Here is a 20,650-nt window from a genome sequence, read left to right on the forward strand (position 1 = left end):
CAGTCCCGAGGGTGGCCGCGCGGGGGCAGCACCCACCCACCGGCCGGCCCCGTCCCGGCGTGCCCCGCGCTGCGGCCGCGGGGCGGGACTTCCGGACTCACGGCCGCCGGAAGTGAAGGGGGCGGCGGCGCTGGCGGCGGGTGAGGGTAAGGGCGTCGGGGCAGTGGCCGGGGAGGGGCCCGGGGCGGGAGGAGCGGAGCGGGGGGACGGACCGCGGCGGTGGTGGCAGCCGGGCTCTCGTCCGCTTCGGCTCACTCGCGCTCGGTGTATGCGCCTAGCGCCGCGGGACCGGCTGAAGCCCGCGCGGCGGCTGCGCTGTGGGTCTGCGGCGGGGGTCCTTCTCTGGCTGGGCGTCCGGCTCCCGGGTCCGTGCCGAGCTCCTGTGCTGTTCCTCCGCGAAGCCTCATGAACCCCCTTCTCTTCCCTCTCTACCGGCTTCGCCCTCCCAGACTCCCGCCGGCCGCCCTTGTGGATGCGGGGACCATGCCCTCAGGGGGCGTCCTTCCCGGCGCCACAGCCCTGCCAGCTGCATCCCCCGGGAGCAGGCCATGCCTGCCGCTGTGCTCCTGGGTGCAGGCTTCCCCGGGCCTTCGGCCTCGTCCTTGTCCTCTGGTGACTTAGCGACGACACCCTGCCGTGTGTGCGCTGGGTGACCGGCTGGGCGGTGGGAAGACAGGCCAGGCTCTGGGGCCATGTCGGTGCCTGTCATTCTGCCCCCTTGCTGGCCACAGCCTCGGAGCCGGCAGGCCACGTCCACATGGCTTCAGCACCCCGGAGAGCAAACAGCGTTGTTGCAGGGGTGTGGGAGGTGTCAGGTCAGGGTCGTGGGCTCTCCCCAGCAGGACCGCCCTCTGTGGTCAGGCTTCTGTCCTCCCTACTCGGGCATGCATGTGTGAAGAACGGGTCTCTGAAATCCTCTGATCTGTCCCAGTGGCAGGCAGAAGTCATGGATGTAGATGCTGAAAGAGAGAAGATAGCAAAGGAGATTGCAGAGCTCGAGAGAATTTTGGATCCCAGTTCCTCAGGCATTGGAGTGGGGGTCTCAGAGTCTGGTCTCACGTTGGATTCTGATGGAGGTAAGCTTGCACAGGCCGGGGCTGGAACCCATCCATCTGCCCTCTGCAGTGCTCAGCTGCACTGACCTCTGCCTTTACTCCCCGAAGCGGCCTGTTAGCGCTTCTCCTTAGTTGGCCGGGAACCCGCTGGCTGTGCGTGAGTGTGCCGTCCCGGGAAGGTAGCGGGCTGTCCTCCTCAGGAATCGGAAGCTTCCAGAGCTCAGCTTGTCAGCTGCCACTATGCTGGACAGCTTAGAGTCACCCCCATGTGCTGTCCTCGGTGCTCCCCTGGGCCCTGAGGCCCCTCACCACAACTCTGATTGGAGGTCTGCCCAAGTGGTCAGAATCTATGAGAATCTGGGCCCTCAGGCCTCTCCCTGGCCCCAGGTGCAGCTGTGAGGCTGTTTCTCAGAGTTTTGGACTATTCCAGGGCCTGCTTTTCACCTGTAATCGGGGTCTCGGCCCTGCCCCCTCCCCTGACTAACTCTAGCACCTCCAGGATGGGGCTGGCTCCTGCAAGGCCTCCCCTCATGGTCCTGGTGCATCTTCCCTCTCTGGCTGATTCTGCCCTCGGTTCAGGGCCTGTCCTGCCTGGTTAGTGAGTAGCGCTGAGCCACTGGCTGACGGGAAGGGAAGGTCCAGTTTTGTCCTGATGCCTTTCAGCCCCTCCCCCGCCCGTGGCCTTCAGGAAACGACCCTGTGCTGCACCTGCTGGTCATCTCTTTGGCAGATGTGGGATCCTGTTGCCGGTCACCCACACAGTGTGCTTGTGTTCCCACAGATTCGCTGCCGGAGGAGGACTCAGAGGCTGCTGGTTCCCCAGGCTCGGTAACTACTGGCCTGAGCTGGCTGCGGTGCCCACTGAGACAGACACCACCCTGCCAGTGGGCCCAAGACCAAGGGGGGAGCGCTCTGAGCTCATCTCGGTTTTTCCCTGTGCTTGTTACAGAGGTGACACGTCACAAAACGTTTGTCACCAAAATTAGAATTGTTCCTAGGATAACCATTGTTCGATGCTTGGCATTTGTGCTTCCTGACTTTCCTGAGCTCCCTGTAATGGGTATGTGTCTGGGCATGACGTCACACGTGGAAGGTTTCGAGCATGCTGCCCGGTCTGTCTGTGCCTCAGTTTCCAACGTGCAGTGGAATAGTCACAGCACAAGGCAGTCCGTGTGTGTGGTTGCCCGGAGGGTGCCTGGCACATAGTCTCTCGGTCAGGCCGGTTTTTATTGCTACTTCTAACAAGATTTTCACATTTAGAATTTAGGGTTTCACATTAATTTGGAGAATTTTACAATTTGCCTTTTGTTCTTTCCCGAACACAGTAGGTACAGAATTGATTGCGGCTTTTAACAGCTGGGTAGCCCCCCGGGCTTAGATTTACTGTGGCTCCTCACCTGACGGTTCTGTGGATTGTTCTCGGGTTTTGGTTTTGCTGGTGCTGCAGTAGCCATCCTCACACGTGTTGGGGCTTGCCATTCCCTGTCGGTGACAAGGGCACATGAGCCCGTTCTGAGCCTCGAGTTCCATAGAAGCATTTATTGTGGGAAGTGGACAGTATTTAGCTCCTCACACTTTCCCACCTAAGACATATTTCCAGATGTTTCTTTTCTCTGTCTTAAGTTGTGGAACATGCACATGTTGGACACAGTCCCACGTCAGGATGTCTCCTGCTGGTCCAGGGACCGGACAAGAGCTCAGAGGCTCATTGTGCTACCAGGGGAGGCAGCGTCTGTGTGCCTCCTTCGTCACCTGCAGTGTCCTATCTGTAACCAGGAGGAGGAGAGGTGGGGTGAGACCAGCAATGGCGAGGATGACCCCAAGGAGAAGACCCTCCCTGAAGACCCAGAGACCTGCCTGCAGTTGAACATGGTCTACCAGGAGGTTATCCAGGAGAGGCTGGCGGAGGTCAGCCTCCTGCTGGCCCAGAACCGGGAGCAGCAGGTGGGACAGGGCCTGGCCCTAAGAACCCCCATGGCCAGACACCCCTGAATCAGGGCTTTGAGCTCTGTTTGCTCCCTGACTGCCCAGCTCCCCTTCTTCACAAAGAGTCGCTGCTGCCTGACCCCAGATGGGCCCCTTGTATCTGCCACAGGAGGAGATCATGTGTGACCTGGCAGGGTCCAAAGGCCCCAAAGTGAAGGATGGCAAGAGCCTGCCCCCGAATCTGTACATAGGGCACTTCATGAAGCCCTACTTCAAGGACAGGGTGACCGGAGTGGTGAGTAGTGGGGGCCCTGCTCTCATCAGGGAGGGCGGGGGATCAGGCAGTGTGGGAAGGGGCTGTCATCTCCACACCTGCTGTGGGTGTTGTGAATTCCTTTGGATTGTTCAGGGTTATAGTCTCCAGTCTCCTTCAAACTCTTTCCGGTTGCCAGTGGTGAAAGTCAGGGTCTCTGGCCCTGGAACATGGCAAGCTGACCTCACCTCCACAGATAAGCCCCAGGGGCATTTCCATAAGAGGTGGCACATGGGTAGGGTAGCTTGGCAGAATCATGGCGGCCTGGTAGCGAGGTCCTTTGGAGCCCCATGAGCCTGCCCCATGCCAGGTGGGTTGTGGCCCCCAGCACTCATCAGGCAGTAGCTTTGGGCCCAAGTGTCTGGTGCCAGGTCTCCCACATGGCCAAGCTGCTCAAGGAGGCCGAGGGAAAGGGCTCCAGAGTCCTCGTGGAGCGCCAGAGTGACATGCTCGGCCCGTGAGGTGAGCATACCTGGGTTCTGTCCATGGCATGACACTGTTTTGTCTGGCAGGGACCTCCTGCCAATGAAGAGACTCGGGAGAAGGCCACCCAGGGTATCAAGGCTTTCGAGGAGCTCCTGGTAACTAAGTGTAAGTGCCTGGGCCTGGGCCTGGGCCTCAGCACCGCAGCCCTGCCTCTCCCCAGACGCCCTGCTGTGGCTCTGTGGGCTCCTTCGGGCCCTGACCACTGGGACTGGCCCCTCAAAGCCACTGCCTGTCCCATGCCATGTGGGGACCACCATCCCCACAGCTCCCTGTCTGGTCTCCCTTTTCATCCCTGGATGCCCAGCCCCAGGGGCCCAGCTGTGAGCTTGGGCCAGGGCGTCCTGTGCGCTGGACAGAGGGCCCTGTGTCTGCAGCCTGGCCCCTCTGCCAGCTCTGCGGTCCTGGCCTGGTCATGTGCCCACCACTTCCTCACGTGAAAGTGGGGGAAGGCGCTACTAACGTCATTGCTTTTTGTCAGGGAAGAACTGGGAAAAGGCTTTGCTCCGAAGGTCAGTGGTGAGCGACCGCCTCCAGCGCCTGCTCCAGCCCAAATTACTGAAGTAAGTCTGAGCACAGTCGTGGATGCCAGCCTGCCTGGTGAGCGGGGGAGTCCAGGCTGCACGCTTTGTGACAGGCACGTGATGTCACCGTGTCCCCCGCTCGCAGCGGGAGAGGCGCTGATCCCTGGAACTTTCCCCCAGAGAGGCAGCTGGGCTCGAGGTCAGTCATACGGGAGCTGGGCAGGCCGCGTGGCCACATTCAGTCACGCGGCTCAGGCAGTTTCTCTGGTCTGAACGCGGACCGTTCGTGAGACCTGCTTTTTACGCTGTGCTGGGGTGACACCATGTGACCAAAGCACAGCACCTGTGGCTGGGTCAAGGGTCCAGCTGCCCATGGCCTCACGACTTGATGTGGGGGTCAGGCGGGGATGGTTTCCTCCTCCCTGGCGTCTGGAAGGGGCAGCCGCAGGCTTAAGTAGGCCCTGGCTTTGTTGCCAGGCTGCCTGCAGAGCACCCCCTGCATGCTGGGCCCAAGGCTGGCAGCTGGGACGGCGAGCCGGTGGTCGTTACTGTCTGTGACGCGGATGCAGTGACGGGAGAGGGAGTGTCGCTGCTTCCTGGGGGCAGGGAGCCGGGGCAGTGTCCTGCCTGCAGGAGACAGGCTCAGGGTCGGAGCCAGGCTCCGGTGTGTGCTCCCTGACGCGCAGCTTCATCCTGCTGAGTGACGCACATGCCTGGGTCCTCGGGGAAGTGGGGCTGGCCCCAGGATGCCCACCCTACTCCTCCGGAGCGCGGCCATGACGTGGGTAATCCTGGTGTCTGCCTGCCCTGTAGGCTTGAGTACTTGGACCAGAAACGGAGTAAGGTGACAAGCGAGGCAGAGAGGCAGATGCTGGAGAAGCAGAGCAGGGAGGCGGAGAGGGAGGTCCAGGACATCCGGTGAGCTGGGTCTTACAGGGACAGCGTGGCCTGGGGAGAGGCGCGGAAGGCCCGGCATGACCCTGGCAGCCTGTCCCTTCCTCCAGGCAGCTCCCAGAGGAGGCCTTGCTGGGGAGCAGGCTAGACAGCCACGACTGGGAGAAGATTTCTAACGTTAACGTAAGTTGGGGCAACACTGGTCTGATGGTGGCTCATGGCCGTCCTGGCAGCCAAGGGCGCGGGCTGGGATCAGCAAGGTCAGATTCAGGCAGTGAGGCTGCATCCCCGGTGGCCGCCAGACCTGCCGCGAAGCCTCTGGACAGGCACGTGTCAGGCGGTGTGGAGCGGCTTCCTGGGCCTTCCCCGCTGGGGTGAGCTGCCTTTTCTGAGACGGATGAGTGTGAAGGTTCAGGCTTCGTGCTTAGAGCCAAACCCCCACTTCTGGCTGTGTGAATCCTGGCAACCTGGACGGGGACCCCACTTCTCCCCGGATGCCAAGCCACCAGCCGTTGGAGAGCGACGGCTCCAGCAGGTTGGGTTTCTCTGCTGGTGCAGTTTGAGGGTGGCCGCAGTGCAGAGGAGATCCGGAAGTTCTGGCAGAACTGCGAGCACCCAAGCATCAACAAGCAGGAGTGGAGCGGACAGGAGGTGGACCAGCTGAAGGCCATCGCAGCCAAGCATGGCCACCTACAGTGGCAGAAGATCGCCAAGGAGCTGGGGGTGAGGACCGGAGAGGCCTTGGGTGCACGGCTGGAAGGCTGGGCGGGCTTGCGGTCGCCATGGGCTACGTGTCCCAGCCCAACCCTGGGAGCCAGCAGATTTCTTCCTCCCGCCACTCTTGAGGGTGTGGCCCACGGGAAGAACAGCCTCTCCTCCCCTCTCTGGGCTGTCTTTGGAGGCTTCTGGCTTCTCAGCCCTTGTCTGTCTCTGAGTGCTCACCCGCCTTCCTCCTCCCTCCTAAGGCCTGTCTTTGGCTTCCTTCTGGATCCTTCCTTGTTTCCATCAAGCTCAGGTGTCGGTTCTGATGGGTTTTGAGGGGAACGCTCTTCCCGGTTTCCTCTGGGCTCTTGTTTCTGAGGTGAGGACCAAGGGCTTCCCGCAGCCTCTGCGCCCTGAAGGTGCTGAAGGCTCGCCTCTCAGAACAGCTCACGTGAACTAGGACTCTCGCTGCCTCTGCGGACCTTAGTTTGTGTAGGGAGGTGCTTTTCGTCTTTACGTGATTAGGTGTCTCAGGAGTCCTCTGTGTCGTGCTCTGGTGTGAATGTCACTGGTTCATGGCCTGAGAGAGTGATGAGTAAAGTCCCCGTGTTTGGGTTCATCACTCCCGCAGACGGACACGATCACCACAGACTGAACTAAACTTAATTGAAGCCACGCAGAGACCAGCGGAGACCCCGGGGTGGCACATGGTCTGCTGTCCTGCCGAGCTCGGTCTGTAGAGCCGGGCTTTTAAAGTCGTTGTTAGTCTTCCTTTTCTCAGTTTCTTGGGTTTTATTTAGGATTTTGGTTTAGAGCAGTTTTGCTTCTCAGTAAAACTGAGAGGAAGATGTGGAGACTCCCCTTATGTCCATCGCGCCCCCCCCCCCCCCCCCCGTCATCATCTCTTACCCGAACGATGCTCTGTTCAACCAAGGACGGATCTGTGCTGACGCCGCCGGCGCCCAGAGCCGCCCGTGGACGTCCGGACTGTCCTGCTGCTGGGGTGGCCTGTGTGGGCTTGGACCGTGCGCGGGGACACGTGTCCGCAGGGCGGCCTCCACCGCTGTGCCTCTTCTAGGACGTCCCGGAGCCGGGGTCCTGCCGTGTCCGGCCCGTCCCGACGGCTTCCTCCTCTCAGGAATGGAGGTTCCTCCCGGCCTTTTCCCGCCTGCCCGCTCGTTTCCTTTTAACACTAATAACACCCGTTGTCTGGATGGACCTCACTTTGTCCCTCCGCCTGCTGAGGGCGTCTCGGTGGCTTCCAGGGTTTGGCAGCTGTTGGAGGTGCTGTTAACATCTGTGCCCCGGTGTTTGTGCGGATGTGTTTTTCAGCTCCTTTGGGTCATACGCTGCGAGGATGTTTGGTTTTGTCCTACAGAGTGGCTGCCCCATGCTGTGCACCCCCGGCCATGAATGGGGGTCCCACTGCCCACGTCCTCACCAGCGTGTGGTGGTGTCAGGCTCCAGACTCGGGCTGTTCTCACAGGCGTGTGGTGGTGTCGCACGCGCTTCTGCTTCTCCGCGACGGCATACACGTGGTGCTTTAGTTCTCATCTGCGTGTCGTTTTTGGCCAAGTGTCTGTGGAGGTTTTTGGTTTATCTTTAATCAGATTGTTTTCTTGCTGAGTTTTAAAGAACGTCTTGTGTATTTGGAATAACAGGCTTTTAACAGACGTGTCTCAGGAGTGTGTTCTCCTGTCTGTGGCTTATCTTCTCGTTCTGTTGGCGTTGTCTTCCACTGAGCAGGTCTCAGTCTTAGCAAAGTCCCGCTGACCCATTCTTTCACGGAACATGCTTTTGGTGTCGTGTCTTAAAAGACATCACCAAACCCAAACCTCATAGGCGTGCAGACTGCATGCGTCCAACCACACGTTTTCTGTAACTCAAGGATTTTCTTTAGGATAAAGGAGAGTTCAGATCACGTTAATTAGCTTGGGGGGAAATACTTTTCCGTCGGGGATGAGTGAGGGGACAGGCTCGGGCAGCCACGTCTGCTGTGGAGACTGGTGGTTTATGTGTGGAGCCGGAGCTCGGATGGAAGCCCGGATACAGTCACTCTGGAGCTCTGCCTGGGACAGCGTCCCCAGAGCTGGGGGTGCCACACCAAGGACTGACCCCCCAACACCCAGGCACCTGTCAGCTGCCCTCGACGGAGGCCTCAGAGAGACCAGTTGGAGCCCCAGACTTAGGGCAGCAGTGCAGCCCCCACGTCGTCAGAGCCGCGTGCTCTGCAGGGAGGTTCCTCCCATAGGCCGCTGGGCTGGTGTTTCCCATTGAGTCCAGCGTCGCTTTGGGGTTACGTAAATGCAGCGTTACGGATTTTTCTGGACACGCTGTGTGTCTGTGAATGTGCAAGCTGGTGCTTCGTGGTCCTCTTCCCGTCAGGCTCTGCACTGTCCCTGCAGGGTCTGGTGGGAGTAACTAGGTCATGGGTTCACAGCACCCTGGCCGTCACTCTGCGGGGGGTGCACACCCAGCGACACCCACTTTGCTTTGGTTTTGGGGCTCGGGAAGACCAACCGCAGCGCCTTCCAGTGTCTGCAGAAGTACCAGCAGCACAACAAGGCTCTGAAGCGCAAGGAGTGGACACGGGAGGAGGACCGCCTGCTCACCCAGCTCGTGCAGGAGATGCGCGTCGGCAGCCACATCCCCTATCGGAGAAGTGAGTGTCCGCGTGGGCCCTGCCGCCTGTGCTCCTGCTGTGGCTCGCGGGCCCCCGGACCTGAGGCCCCTCACGGGCGCAGGCAGCTCAGTCTGCCAGGCTTGAGGGGCTGGAGGGGGACATCCAGGGTCACCTAGCCCCCGCACTCCACGGCCCAGTGACCTCGTGACCAGGGCAGCCCCGGCTGAGTGACCCCGGGAGCGCGGTGCCCATCAGGCCCCTCTGTCCACAGTTGTCTACTACATGGAAGGCAGAGACTCCATGCAGCTCATTTATCGGTGGACCAAGAGCTTGGACCCCGGCCTAAAGAAGGGGTACTGGGCCCCAGAGGAAGATGCGGTGAGCGGACGGCCGTGGAGGCCGAGGAGGCTGTCCTCCGGCATGGGAGCTAAGGCGCCCACCATCCCTTCTGAAATGGACTGATGTGAGCTGGGGAGCTTACAGTTGCCTGGAGAGGCCTTACCTGTTTGTTATCCTTTCCTGCAGAAGTTGCTTCGAGCAGTTGCCAAATACGGGGAGCAGGATTGGTTTAAAATCCGGGAAGAGGTGCCAGGTAGGAGCGATGCCCAGTGCCGAGATCGGTGAGTTGGACCTCGCTGGGTGAGGGAGGCCTTGCGGGGGTCACTTCCGGGTAGGCCGGAGGGTGGGCGAGCCACCTGCAGCCCCGGGTGGTGTGCTGGTGGAGGCTGGGGTGGCCCTGGGAGCCCTGCATACCAGGGGTGACCGGTCGGGAAGCAGGATGCTTGTTGGTTTTTTTCAAAGGAGTCTTTTGTACTGGCTTAAGCTGAGGTGGCCCAGGGGTCGTTTGCCTGACCCTGGTGCTTGAATTCCTCTTCCAGACCCCTGGCGGCAGGGTCTTTGGAAGGCCGCTTTGGCAACCTCCTTTTCTCAGCCTTTTTTTTTTTAACGGTTCATAACGACATAATCTGTGTGCCGTACAACATGTTTGTGTTGAAGCGTGCGGTTCTGGGGGTTACTGTCGTCGGTGAGCTGTGCAGCCAGCACCCCAGGCAGCTTCAGAACATTGTGACCACCCCCCAGAGAAACGCCGTTTCCCAACAACAACAGACAATTGAGGAAAGGGACCAGGGCTCGAATAGACGTTTCTCCAGAGAGTGCACGAGACTGTGCTCGGTGTCGTTAGCGGTCGCAGGGGCAGAGGTCAGAGCAGCAGTGAGATGCCACTTCAGGCGCAAGGGCCGGTAGTTTTAAGACCGCGCAGAAGGGCAGGTGTTGACGAGGGTGTGGAGTGGGCGTGGTGCGGGGCCGCGGAAGACCGTGTGGCATGTCCTCGTCCTGGACTTTCGCCGCACGCCGCAGGAACTGGAAGCCGGGCCTCACACGGGCCCCTGCTCGCACGTGGTCATAGCCGTGCTGGTCCCGGTGGCCACACGGTGGAAACAGAGTGTCTGTCAGTGGAGGAACAGATTAACCTCAAAAGTCGTTCTTAAGCTGGATGGACAGTAGAGTACCGTTCAGCCTTAATGACGAAATCCCAGGGTGTCTGGTTGGCGTGGTCGGTGGAGCGTGCAACTCTTTTTTTTTAAATATAGATTTTATTTATTTATTTGACAGAGCACAAGCCGGGGGAGTGGCAGGCAGAGGGAGAGGGAGAAGCAGGCTCCCCACTGAGCAGGGAGCCTGATGTGGGGCTCGATCCCAGGACCCCGGGATCACGACCCTGAGCCAAAGGTAGACACTTAACCAACTGAGCCACCCAGGTGCCCCTGGTGCGTGCAGCTCTTGATCTCGGGGCCATGGGTTCGAGCTCCACGTTGGGTGTAGAGAGGACTAAAAAGATAAGCAGATGAAGTCCTGACACACTCCCCCCAGTGGGTGCGCCTTGGCAGTGTGAGCGTGAGTGCGCGAGCGTCAGTGGGCGGGCACAGTGGGTGCTCTGGGATGTGCGCCTGTGAGTGGGGTTTTCTGGGCAGTGGAGATGCCCTGGTTTCCCGCAGTGGCGGCCCCGCCCTGTGCCCCCGGGGAGGGGGGGGTCTCCGGGAGCTCCGCGCCCTCAGCAGCACCGTGAATCCTGGCTCCCGCTGGCGTGGGGCGTGAGGTGACATCTCAGTGGCTTCCGTCCGCTGCTCCCTGACGGCTCCTGGGGTTGCGCGTCTTTGTGTGTTGGCCGGCCCTTTGCACGTCATCTCCGGAGAAACGTGTGTCGCGCACCCAGTTAGAAAACCGGTTGTCTGTGTCACGGGTTTGTGTGAGTTGGTATGTGTTCGGCTACGAGCCCCTTATCCGAGGCCGCGTCTGCCCGTCTTTCTCAATGGCGTCCTGCAAGACACATTGAAAAGGTTTTAATTTTGATGAAATCAGTTAACCTGTATTTTCCGTTTGTCTTCTGAGCTTTTGGTTCCGGGTCTCGGGAGCCCTTGCCAGCGCGGGGACGACCGCAGGCACGGGGACGGCCGTGGGCGTGCGGACGGCCACGGGTGCAGGGACGGCTGCGGGCAGGCGTTCTGGCACCTGAAACGCCCCCGTGTCCCTGCCGCTTTCAGGTACCTCAGACGGCTGCACTTCAGCCTGAAAAAGGGACGATGGAACGCAAGCGAAGAGGGGAAGCTGCTTGAGCTGATTGAGAAGTACGGTGTGGGTGAGTCCTGGGCCTCCAGGAGGCACGGCTCACAGCGACCCCAGCCGCCTCCCTGTCCTCAGCTTCTCCCCGGCTCAGCGGGCAGTGGCTTTTCCCCCTTGCGCACTGACGCGCGGTCGGGATGGAAAGTTCAGGAGCACTGTCACTCCACTCCTCTCCTGGAGACAGCTGCTGCCGGCCATGCGCACCTGCCCGGCCCGCTCTCTGGGCCTGTTTCTAGGGCAGCTTTTTAAAGTCGAGTCACTCAGTGTGAGTTCACAGAGTCCGCTGTTTTCCACTTTACGACGTAGCGTTCTGTTGTCCGTTGTGTCTTCTGTCTTTATGTGTTCTGTGTCTTCCCACTCTTGTCCACGGTCACGTGCTGTTTCCCTGAGCAAGAGCACAGACTTCCTCAGTGGCCCATCTGTTGGCGAACATTTCTGTTGTTTCTCACTTCTGCCCCCTAGCTGGAATGAGCCGAGGGCTCGGTCACTGCTTCTGCTTGTCTGTCCCCTGCAGCATCTGCTCAGGAACAGATGCTGGACGCGCTGTGGCCGAGTGTAAGCGTCTGTGGCCGAGTGTAAGCCTCTGCAGCCGAGTGTAAGCGTCTGCAGCGTCCTGACTGGCGTGGAGTCACACTGCCCTAAAAACAAGGCACCAGTGTCCTCCCGCCTGCACTGTCGGGAAGAGAGAACAGATAATTTGCAGTGTTTGATATAGAAGCCGGCTGTGGCAGATATGCAGGGGCTGTTTTTACAGCCGTTTTTTTCCGTCTCGGTTGTGTGTTGTCTAGCATTTTGCTGAAGTGCCAATTCTCCGTTGAGAATGGAGCCCCGCTCATCACCGATCTGCTCCGACATGGGGAGCGGCGTGCAGCGGCGCGCACGTGCTGGCGGACGCAGGTCTTCTACAGGAGACGGCGCGTCTGCGAGAGGAGCCTCTCGTTCAAGCCGGTAAACGTGTCGTCAAGGACAGTGGGAAGCAGCTTCCATGTTGTTTTGCTTTTGTAGGTCACTGGGCAAAGATAGCTTCTGAACTACCCCATCGGACGGGCTCCCAGTGTCTGAGCAAGTGGAAGATCATGGTCAGGGTGAGGCTTTACCAAGTCAGTCCGAAGGCCCCGTCGTCCGTGGGACCAGTGTCGGCGCCGGGCAGGGGGAGAGGGAGGGACATCTGGTTTCTGGCCCTGGCATCTCTTCTTCCCGGAAGCCATGGGCAGAGAGCCCCAGCCTCTCCGACAGCTGCTGTCACCTCAGAGCAGTCGGGGGGGGGGGGGTGCGTCGTGCTCCCAGCATGCCATGTCCAAGTCTCCCCAAAGGGCTGGCCTGCCTGCCTGTTGTCTCTGGCCCCCGGGCAGCCAAGGCCTCCAAGTAGCACTTCCCCACAGAAGAAGCAGAGTCGGGGGAGGAGGCGGCGGCGGCCCCTTCGCAGCGTGCGGTGGAGCTCTAGCAGCGGGGACAGCAGCAGCGGGGACAGTGGTGGCGAGGGAGGAGGCAGCAGCAGCAGCAGCAGCGACAGTGAGGACTCAGAGCCAGAGGAAGCCCCGGAGGCCCGGGCGGGTGGCCAGACGCTGCCGTCAGCACCGCATGCCGTGCCGGACATGGACCTGTGGGTGCCGGCCAGGCAGAGCACCGGTGAGCCATGTGGAGGGGGAGCCCAGGGCTGGCCAGGACGCCGTGCTGCCTCCCCCAGCCCTCCCAGGGGCTCCAGCGAGGCTCAGGATGGCGGCAGAGCCGCTCACCCCACGGCCTCAGCTCCCACGGAGGAGGTGGGCCAGGCGGACACTTCCTCCAGGATCCACAGCACCAGCGCAAGAGGCGTTGGGCACCCAGACTCGGCAGACACTCGCCTCTCAAGCTCCGAGGAGCCAGCAGATAAGGTAGGCCACAGACCCCGGTGCACCCCACATTGCTGCCCGGGGGTCACCAGAGCTGGTGCTGAGACACAGCAGGCCGGCCTGAGCTCGCGTCGGCAGCGTTCCTGGGTTCAGCAGAGCAGATACCTGTCCTGGCTTGATAGAGTGTTCGTTTCTGGGCTCTCAGGACAATCACATCCAGAGCAGCAGCCTCTGTTTCGCCTCTGGTTTGCTCTAAAGCCGTGCAGGAGAGCTGCTGAGGGGACTGTTGGGTGGGCACTTGGACTTGGAGCCGTTTCTGACCCGTCTGTCCCAAAGTGGGGGCGGGGCAGGGGATAGCAAGCAGGAGGGTGTCCTCCTGGCTTGCAGAAGTCCAGACACCTGTCCTGTGCAGGGTCCCACTGTCCACCTGCATGGGTCCGCCTTGCCTCGTGTGTGCCTGTCCCAGTCGGCGTCCAAGGTGTCAGGTTCCTGGCTGCCTGCCTGGTCTGGCTGCGTGCGGACTTGGGTGAACAGGCTGGCGTGTCCTAGAGGAGGCCAAGACTCCACTCTGTGGCACCTGAGGGGACAGCGGGCTGTCCAGGCAGCCGGGCAGAGCACACGCGCCAGCTCCTGTGCCGTGGCTTCTCTGCCACTTCTGTAACTGTCAGGCCCCTGTGGTGCCATCGGCTGGGGGTCCAGCTGGGGGAACCGGCGCACTCTGCTAGTGCTGGCTGCGGCCGAGCCAGGCCGGCATGTGGGTGCCAGGCCTTAGGGACCCGGCCGAGGCCACCACGCTTCAGAGCGCTTCCCACCACCCTGCGTTGGGATCTGGGCACAGGGGTGTGCGTGCTGCCCCTGCAGGCCCTGTGCCAGGGCTCCCCACGTGTCAGCCTCACACCATCTTTTCGTTAGAGTGGGAGTCGTCTGCTGAAGGTGCCGCTGGAGACCGTGCTGCAGGTGCTCAGGACCAACACAGCTCGCCGGCGCCAGATGCTGGTAGGAGCCGGCCCCCGGTCGCTCCCCACCACAGCCCCCACCGCCACTGCCCGGTCAGCCTGGGCCCCCTCCCCAGTATAGGGAAGGAGTGGAGGGTGGTGGGGGTGGGCCATGGGCAGACCTGAGCCAAGCCTGGCTGGGAAGCCCAGGTGTCTTTCTTCCTTACACAGAAGGAGAAACTGAGGCAGCCGTGCCTGCTTGGCTCATCTCTGGGGGCCAGCCCCAATGACAGTGGTGTGGCCGGGCCCCGTGTACGGCAGCTGTGGCACAGGACGATCAGGAAGCGGCAGCGCTGGCGGGGACACGCCCTGCAGAGAAGGCTCCTTGAGCGCCAGCTTCTGATGGCCATGAGCCCGTGGGTGGGTGACATCGTCCTGCCCTGCACCCCCCGGAGGCCTGCTGCAGTGCACACCCGAGGTACTGCCCCAGGGCTCCTTTGAGAGCCTCCTGTGGGGCCCAGGGTGGGGGAGACACACAGGGCAGATACAGGGTGACCCGAGGGGCCCGTGTGCCCACCTCATCTTTCTAGAAAACATCCCCTTGGAGGGCTGTTTGGGTTTTGCCTCTGACCTGCTTAGCACATGGGGGACGGTCTGGGAATGCCCAGCCATTTGGGCCTGAGCAAGGGTCTTCTTGGGGCTCCGGTGGGCGGTGCCCACGTGCGGGTTTCTGGAGAGCTGGTTGAGTTCACGGGAGGAGGTCTCCGAAGGCCAGTCAGGGCCAGCCTGGCCTCTGGGCTCCTGCGCACCCTTCTGGCTGAGCGTGGTGACAGATGGGTGAGGGGTTCTTTGGGGCTTCAAGGAGAGGGGCCTTGGTAACCGCGTGTATGTACCCGTGTCCCCTCAGCCGATGCCATCAGGAAGCAGCTCAAGGACGCCCGGCTGGCCAGCACGCCTGTGTTCACCCTCTTTATCCAGGTGAGAAGCCCCGTAAGGCAGAGCTTTTCTGTTTTATGCTTGGTTTTCCTTGGGTGGAGATGGATGCAGTTCTTGAATGCTAACTTCCTGAAGTTCCAGACCACAGGAAAGGGTCTTTCAGTGGTCTTTGATGCTTAGCAGGCCAGGCACCGTGGAAGGGGCAGCCCTGTCCCTGCCACCATCAGGTGAATCCTATCCTGAGGAGGGACGGGGGAAGGAGACCCCGGCCCAGTGGGAGCTCTGGGCCGATGTCCCCAGGCCCTGAGGCCAGTTGGGGGCTGAGCGAAGGGGTCGTAGCCTTGAGGAGCTGTGCGGGGCTCCGGACCTGCCCCGGGAGCAGCGGTCAGAGCTGGCTCAAGTTCCTCACACACACCCTTGTCATCGGTCCTGGACACATCTCTCAGCTGTTCCAGATCGATACTGCTGGCTGCATGGAGGTCGTTCGAGAGAGGAAGGCTCAGACCCCTGCCCTGCTCCAGACTGGCTCTCGGGACCCGCCGCTTGGGCTCCTCCAGGTGAGGAGTAGGGGGTGAGCACTGGGTGGGGGCTCACCTGGCTTCCACCACCCCACCCTCCCTTTCCTGATGCGGCAGGGCCAGTGCTGGGGTGGGCAGCAGCTGTCCAGCTGAGGAGTAAGAGACAGGAGGCATTCCCGGGTTCCCTAGAGGCTGGGCCAGCCCCTGAGTGCAACCCTGCTGGCTCTTGGTCCCCTCACGGCAACCCTTGTAGGAGGTGTCTGCTTGTCTGCTTGAGCCCTGAGGGCTTCACGACACATCCAGGGGGGCAGAGCCAGAGCTGGTACTGTGCTATCCCTGCATGGGGGCCTCCAAGCCCTTGGGTATCTATTGCCCTGGGTATTGGCCCTGCTGAGGTGGGATGCCAGGTGTGGGGTCCGTCAGTGAGAGGTCGTGTTCCTGCGTCCAGTCACAACTGAAAAGAATGACAGAATGACCAGGTTGGCCCGTGGTGCCCCATCCAGGCCCCAGAGCCCCCGAGTCCTGTCTGGAGAGCCAGGTTCCTGCCTCTCCCTCAAACCCCACACAGCCCTGACCCCACTGTGATGAGCTCACCCCGTAAGAGGATGTGGGGAGGGAGGGAGGCAAGCAGGCCCTGGTGCTTGGGGCCCTGCTCCCACTGCAGGTGAGGGCAGAAGGAAGGCCTTGCTGCAGGTAGAGAAGTGGGTCTGGGCCTTCAGACTTCCCTGAAGTGCTCGCTCTTGTTTTTCAGATGTCTTCGAGGACGCAGAACAGCACAGGTACAGTTTGTCTCTCCCTGTGTCTTGACCGTCTAACCAAGTGGGAGAGCGGCGTTGAATTTTGGGCTCTGAGCAGCGTAGCTGTGGCCCTGGTGACTGGCCTTGCCCGAATCCCATGGCAGGGACAGTAGCGTGGCTGGTGGGAGCAGGCAGTCGTAGCTCCTCGGGCTCCTACCTGCCCTGTGTGTAAGCCAACCCCGGGCATCCAGGAGGGCCTCTGCTGCTGGCCGCCACCAGCCTCCCCACACCAGCAGCATCGTGCGAGGGTCTGGGGACCTGGGACACCATGCGGGGAGGGGGTTGGTGCCCCAGCGGTGGTTGTTTTGAAGGTATTGAAGGTGGGGTGCTGGTGTGCGGTGCGGACCGGCTGGTATCCGGAGGGCCCTGCTGTCCTGGCCACAGCAAGAGCTCGGGGAGGTCTGGGACGTGCAGATCAGATGCCAAGGCTCCTGCTCCCTACTCCTGGCACCCACCTACCCTCCAGGAGGGCCCTCTGACGGGACATGGGGGAGGTCTCTCTCCGGTCCGCATGCATGGAGCTCATCCGCACGTGTGTTTTGTCTTTCCTGCAGGCCGCAGCTTCCAGAACCTGCCAGTGCGAGAAGCTGCAAATCAGAGCAGCGGCCACAGAGGGAGCAGGGGGTTACAGCCCTGTCATTCCGAGTCCCGTCCACAGGCGCCCCCGCCAGCTCCGTGTGGCCCCCGGCCCAAGCCCAAGACCGTCTCCGAGCTGCTCCGGGAGAAGAGGCTTCGGGAGGCCCGGGCCAGGAAGGCCGCCCCAGGCACCGTGGCTCTCCCGCCACAGCTGCTGCTCTCCTCACCACTGATCCTCCAGCCCCATCTACCGCAGGCCTCCCCCACCCCCTCAGCCTCGGGCCCAGCTGCCACAGCCACGGCGCTCTCTGGGCCTGGGATCCCTGCAGCGACGGGGCTGAGTACTTCAGCCAAGGATGAGAGGCCCTCTACCCTGCCAGTCTTGGCCCGCGCCCTGACCTCCACGGAGGCTCCTGCTGCCTCCACAGCTCTGGTTCCCAGCCAGGTCCTTGTGAGCGGCCATCAGGGTGGCCTGGGGCAGTCTCAGGCCCCTGCTGCGTCCCGGAAGCAGGGCCTGCCTGAGGCACCACTCTTTCTCCCTGCAGCCCCCAGCCCCGTTCAGCTGCCTGTCCAGCCCCTCAGCCTGACACCAGCTCTGGGAATGCACAAGGGTGGGGCACACGTGGTAGCCAGCACCCCTCTGCCTGTCACCTGGGTGCTCACAGCCCAGGGGCTGCTCCCTGTGCCAGCTGTGGTGGGCCTTCCTGGGCCAGCAGGGACCTCTGACCCCAAGGGACTGTCAGTGACCCTACCGCCCTCCCTGCCTGGGATGCAGGTAGGCCAGGGCCCCAAGCCCCCTGGGCTAAGCCACCCTTGGCAGCCCCCGGCCAACATGGACACAGACTCAGATCCTCCTTCCAGGACAGATTTCTCGACCCTTCCGATGCTCTGCCCATCCCAAATTTCTGTGGAAGTGGGCAGTGACGTAGCCCTTGCCCCTGGGGGACCTCCCTTCCCTGGAGGGGCCCAAGTGGCCAGCGAAATCTCTGTGCCCAGGATACCCTCCCAGGCCACCCTTCTGGCTGACCACCCTGAAGCAAAACCCCCCTGGTCCAGCCAGCCACCTCTGCAAGCTGACACTGACCCTGGGAGTGGCCCAGGAGGGACACCAGGGTCCCCAGGATCAGGGGGACTCACAGGGCCTCTGAGTCTGGAGAGGCCACCCCCACCCCGGCCTGGGCCTGAGAGGTGTGCCCTGGACCTGGACCTCCTGTCTCAGGAGAGTGAGGCGGCCGTGCGGGAGTGGCTGAGGGGACAGCAGGGGGTGTGCGTGCCCCCACTAGGGAGCAGGTTACCCTACCAGCCCCCCGCCCTGTGCAGCCTGCGGGCCCTGTCCGGACTCCTGCTCCACAAGAAGGCCTTGGAGCAGAGAGCCACCTCCCTTGTGCCCTGCGGGGCCGCCGGAGCCCTGCAGGCCTTGCTGGGACAGGTGCAGAGGCAGCTCCAGGACAGCCCGGCCTACCTGCTGCTGAAGGCACGGTTCCTGGCAGCCTTCACCCTGCCCGCGCTCCTGGCCACCCTGTCTCCCCATGGCGTCCCCACTACTCTGTCAGTGACCACAAGGGCTGACCCCGAGAGCGAGGATGACCTGGGGGAGGTGGAGCTTGTGGGTGACTGCTCCACAAGCGGTCTTCAGGCGCGGCCGGCGGCCACCATCCCCGTTCAGGTAGGTGGCCGTGGGCACAGAGCCCCCGCACCGTCTGCAGCGTCCCCACCCAGCTGTGGATGGGAGTTCCAGCCAGTGGGGCTGGCCCGCTGGTTGCGGAGGAGGAGGAAGCTGGCTCCAGGCCTGCTCAGTCTGTGTGGATGTGGCTCTCCCTTGAGGCCGGTGTGGAAAACAGAGGAAGGAACCTCTACAGTCACGAAGCCCCTTGGTCCCTCTTGTGGCCACCGCCACGGCCACGCGGCCTTGCCTGAGCGGGAATGGGTGATCTCAGGCCCCGTGCACCCCACACACACTCCTGCATTGGGGCATCAGCTCCGCGGAGGTGGCCCTGAATTTGTCCCTGCGCGTCTGGGAACACCGATTCTTCCAGCTGTCAGCTGGTATCATGGACCCCAGAAGAGCATTTTGAGCCATGGAGGCAATACCACTTTCCTGATTCCCTGGCAAGAAGCCAGATATAAACACACAGGAAGGTGTCCCCATGTCCTCTGGCTGTGTGCCCTCATGGAGCTCCCAGCAAGTTGTCCTCTGACCCTGCTCCTGAGGCCAGCAGGAGAGCCGGGCCACCACATTGTGTGCCATGTCAGGGAGACTGTAGGGTCTCCTGCAGGTGGTGGCCATTCCCCAGCTGGGACTCGTCTTTGCGCTGGAAGGACAGCAGAGGCAGTGTTTGTGGCTCGGGGCTGGGGCAGGGAAGAGCTTCCTGTCCCCTGTCCTGTGTGTAGTCTCTCCACTGTCACCCACCTGTGTTCCTCGGCCACTTCCCTGCCAGCCTGGCTGGGAGAACCAGGACACAGGAGGCTGGCTCTCCAGCATCACCAAGGGAATCAGAGTCCCCAAGTGGGATTGGGGGGCGGGTGGCAGGGATGCCAGACCCTCGTGTGGCCGGGTCTCCACTGCTAGGCCCTCAGTTCGTCTGTAAGCCACAGTGTCTCTGCAGGGACAGGTTTGGGGAGCTGCCTGTCCCTGCCGCCGTGGTGTCGGGACACAACTTCCTCCCTGGCACGATTCCTCACTGTCCCCACTTCTCCTGCCTGTTCTGCGGGGGAGTTCCTCTTGTCCCACTCTGCCTGGGTTTTGTTTCAGGGAGCCCCAGACCCTGGGCAGGGCTCTGCCTCCTCCTGCCTAGACGGTTCAGACAGCCTGGATGTGCTGAGAACCCGGCATGCCTGTCACACCCGGAAGAGGCGGCGGCTGGTGTGAGCAGTAGGGTAAGCGTGGGTCTTCCCAGTGGCTCTGCTCTGGGCATGTGGGAGCCACCAGCTGTCCAGATGCAGGGCAGGCAAGCCGTTAGGAGCTCCGTCAAGTGTGACAGTGTTAGGTGGGGTGTGGGTATATATAGGCCCCTGGGGGCAGGCCCAGGGTTGTGGAGGCCCCCGGGGGGGCATCTAATCCCCCTCCCCCAGCTGTAGTCTCACCCACTGGGTTCCACACCCCAGGCTCTGGTACTTCTTGCTAGCACACATGTGCCTTAGGGCCTTTGCACGGCTGTGCTCTCTGCCTGGCTTCCTTCCCCTCTGTAAGGCTCGTTTCCCTTTTCCTAATCACATCCCTGCTCGGTGGCCAGCTCCTCAGAGATGCGGTCCCTGACTGTTTTGTCCCAGCGCCCATCTGTCTTGATGGCCTTCTCCCCTCTGCGCCTGACACGGTCTGGGTGTGCATTTGTCACCCGTGCCATGGACGTGCACCCTACGGGTAGTAACATGCTTTTTGCTGCTGGGGCTTGAGTGTGCAGGCAGCACGCACCAAGTAGAGTCTCAGCATGGATTAGTTGAGTTCATGGGGTGGAGATTCCATGGGCAGAAGGACGTCCAGGTTCTCTGAGCACAGCGGGGCGGGGGGGGTGTCCCACTGGAAGCCCACCCAGGCTCTAGCCCACCCTCAACATGGCCCCCGCATGGGCTGCGAGTGGGCAGCCAACCTGGTTCTGCTGTGCCCTCAAAGGGGGCATGGTGCCACCTTTGGTTCCTGCCCTACAGCACCGCCTGTGGGGTCTGGCTGGGGGTCTGGGCGTCCCCACCGTCAGGGCATCTTTGCGTTCTAGGAGGCAGGAGCCGTGCTGGACCCTGGTGAGCCCACCTGCACGGAGAGGCCCGCACCGACCCGGAGAAAGCAGCCAAAGCAGCTGGAGGTTGGGGGAGGCTCTGCCAGCAGGGACTGACACCACAGGGGCTTGGCTGGGCCTCAGGCACAAATTGGGATTTTGAAGGAATAAAGGAATGGCTTATTTTTTTATTAGGAGGCAAGC

At 61.8% G+C, this 20,650-nt stretch overlaps 1 protein-coding gene across 4 annotated transcripts; it reads left to right on the forward strand.

Annotated features, from left to right (window-relative positions):
* Positions 1-79: 79 nt before the first annotated feature.
* SNAPC4 (small nuclear RNA activating complex polypeptide 4) lies at positions 80-20,643 on the forward strand. 4 transcript variants are annotated; one of them, XM_045803809.2, is made up of 24 exons: positions 81-146; positions 932-1,076; positions 1,837-1,883; positions 2,832-2,999; positions 3,151-3,276; positions 3,807-3,885; positions 4,259-4,340; positions 5,115-5,219; positions 5,306-5,378; positions 5,754-5,918; positions 8,412-8,559; positions 8,792-8,898; positions 9,046-9,140; positions 11,064-11,158; positions 12,148-12,227; positions 12,525-13,016; positions 13,887-13,970; positions 14,141-14,387; positions 14,817-14,887; positions 15,292-15,402; positions 16,115-16,142; positions 16,715-18,402; positions 19,489-19,613; positions 20,447-20,643. In XM_045803809.2, exons 2-23 carry the CDS (start codon positions 947-949, stop codon positions 19,603-19,605), a joined length of 4,338 nt encoding a protein of 1,445 aa, XP_045659765.2. In that variant the 5' UTR covers positions 81-146; positions 932-946; the 3' UTR covers positions 19,606-19,613; positions 20,447-20,643. The 4 variants fall into 4 exon arrangements, 3 of the variants coding, with proteins under 3 accessions (XP_087725322.1, XP_087725323.1, XP_045659765.2); XR_006780722.2 differs by having other exon boundaries at positions 80-146; positions 16,715-19,613; XM_087869196.1 differs by having other exon boundaries at positions 80-146; positions 12,148-13,016.
* Positions 20,644-20,650: the final 7 nt, after the last annotated feature.

The sequence above is a fragment of the Ursus americanus genome, chromosome 18 (genome assembly GCF_024610735.1).
Source record: "Ursus americanus isolate L20-20 chromosome 18, mUrsAme1.1.p, whole genome shotgun sequence".
Taxonomy (NCBI): domain Eukaryota; kingdom Metazoa; phylum Chordata; class Mammalia; order Carnivora; family Ursidae; genus Ursus; species Ursus americanus.

Coding starts and splice junctions, on each gene's coding strand:
- SNAPC4 (XM_087869196.1), top strand. CDS start 947: ATGGATGTAGATGCTGAAAGAGAGAAGATAGCAAAGGAGATTGCAGAG. Junction 8,560..8,791: donor CCACATCCCCTATCGGAGAA/GTGAGTGTCCGC, acceptor CTCTGTCCACAG/TTGTCTACTACATGGAAGGC. Junction 14,888..15,291: donor TGTTCACCCTCTTTATCCAG/GTGAGAAGCCCC, acceptor CACATCTCTCAG/CTGTTCCAGATCGATACTGC.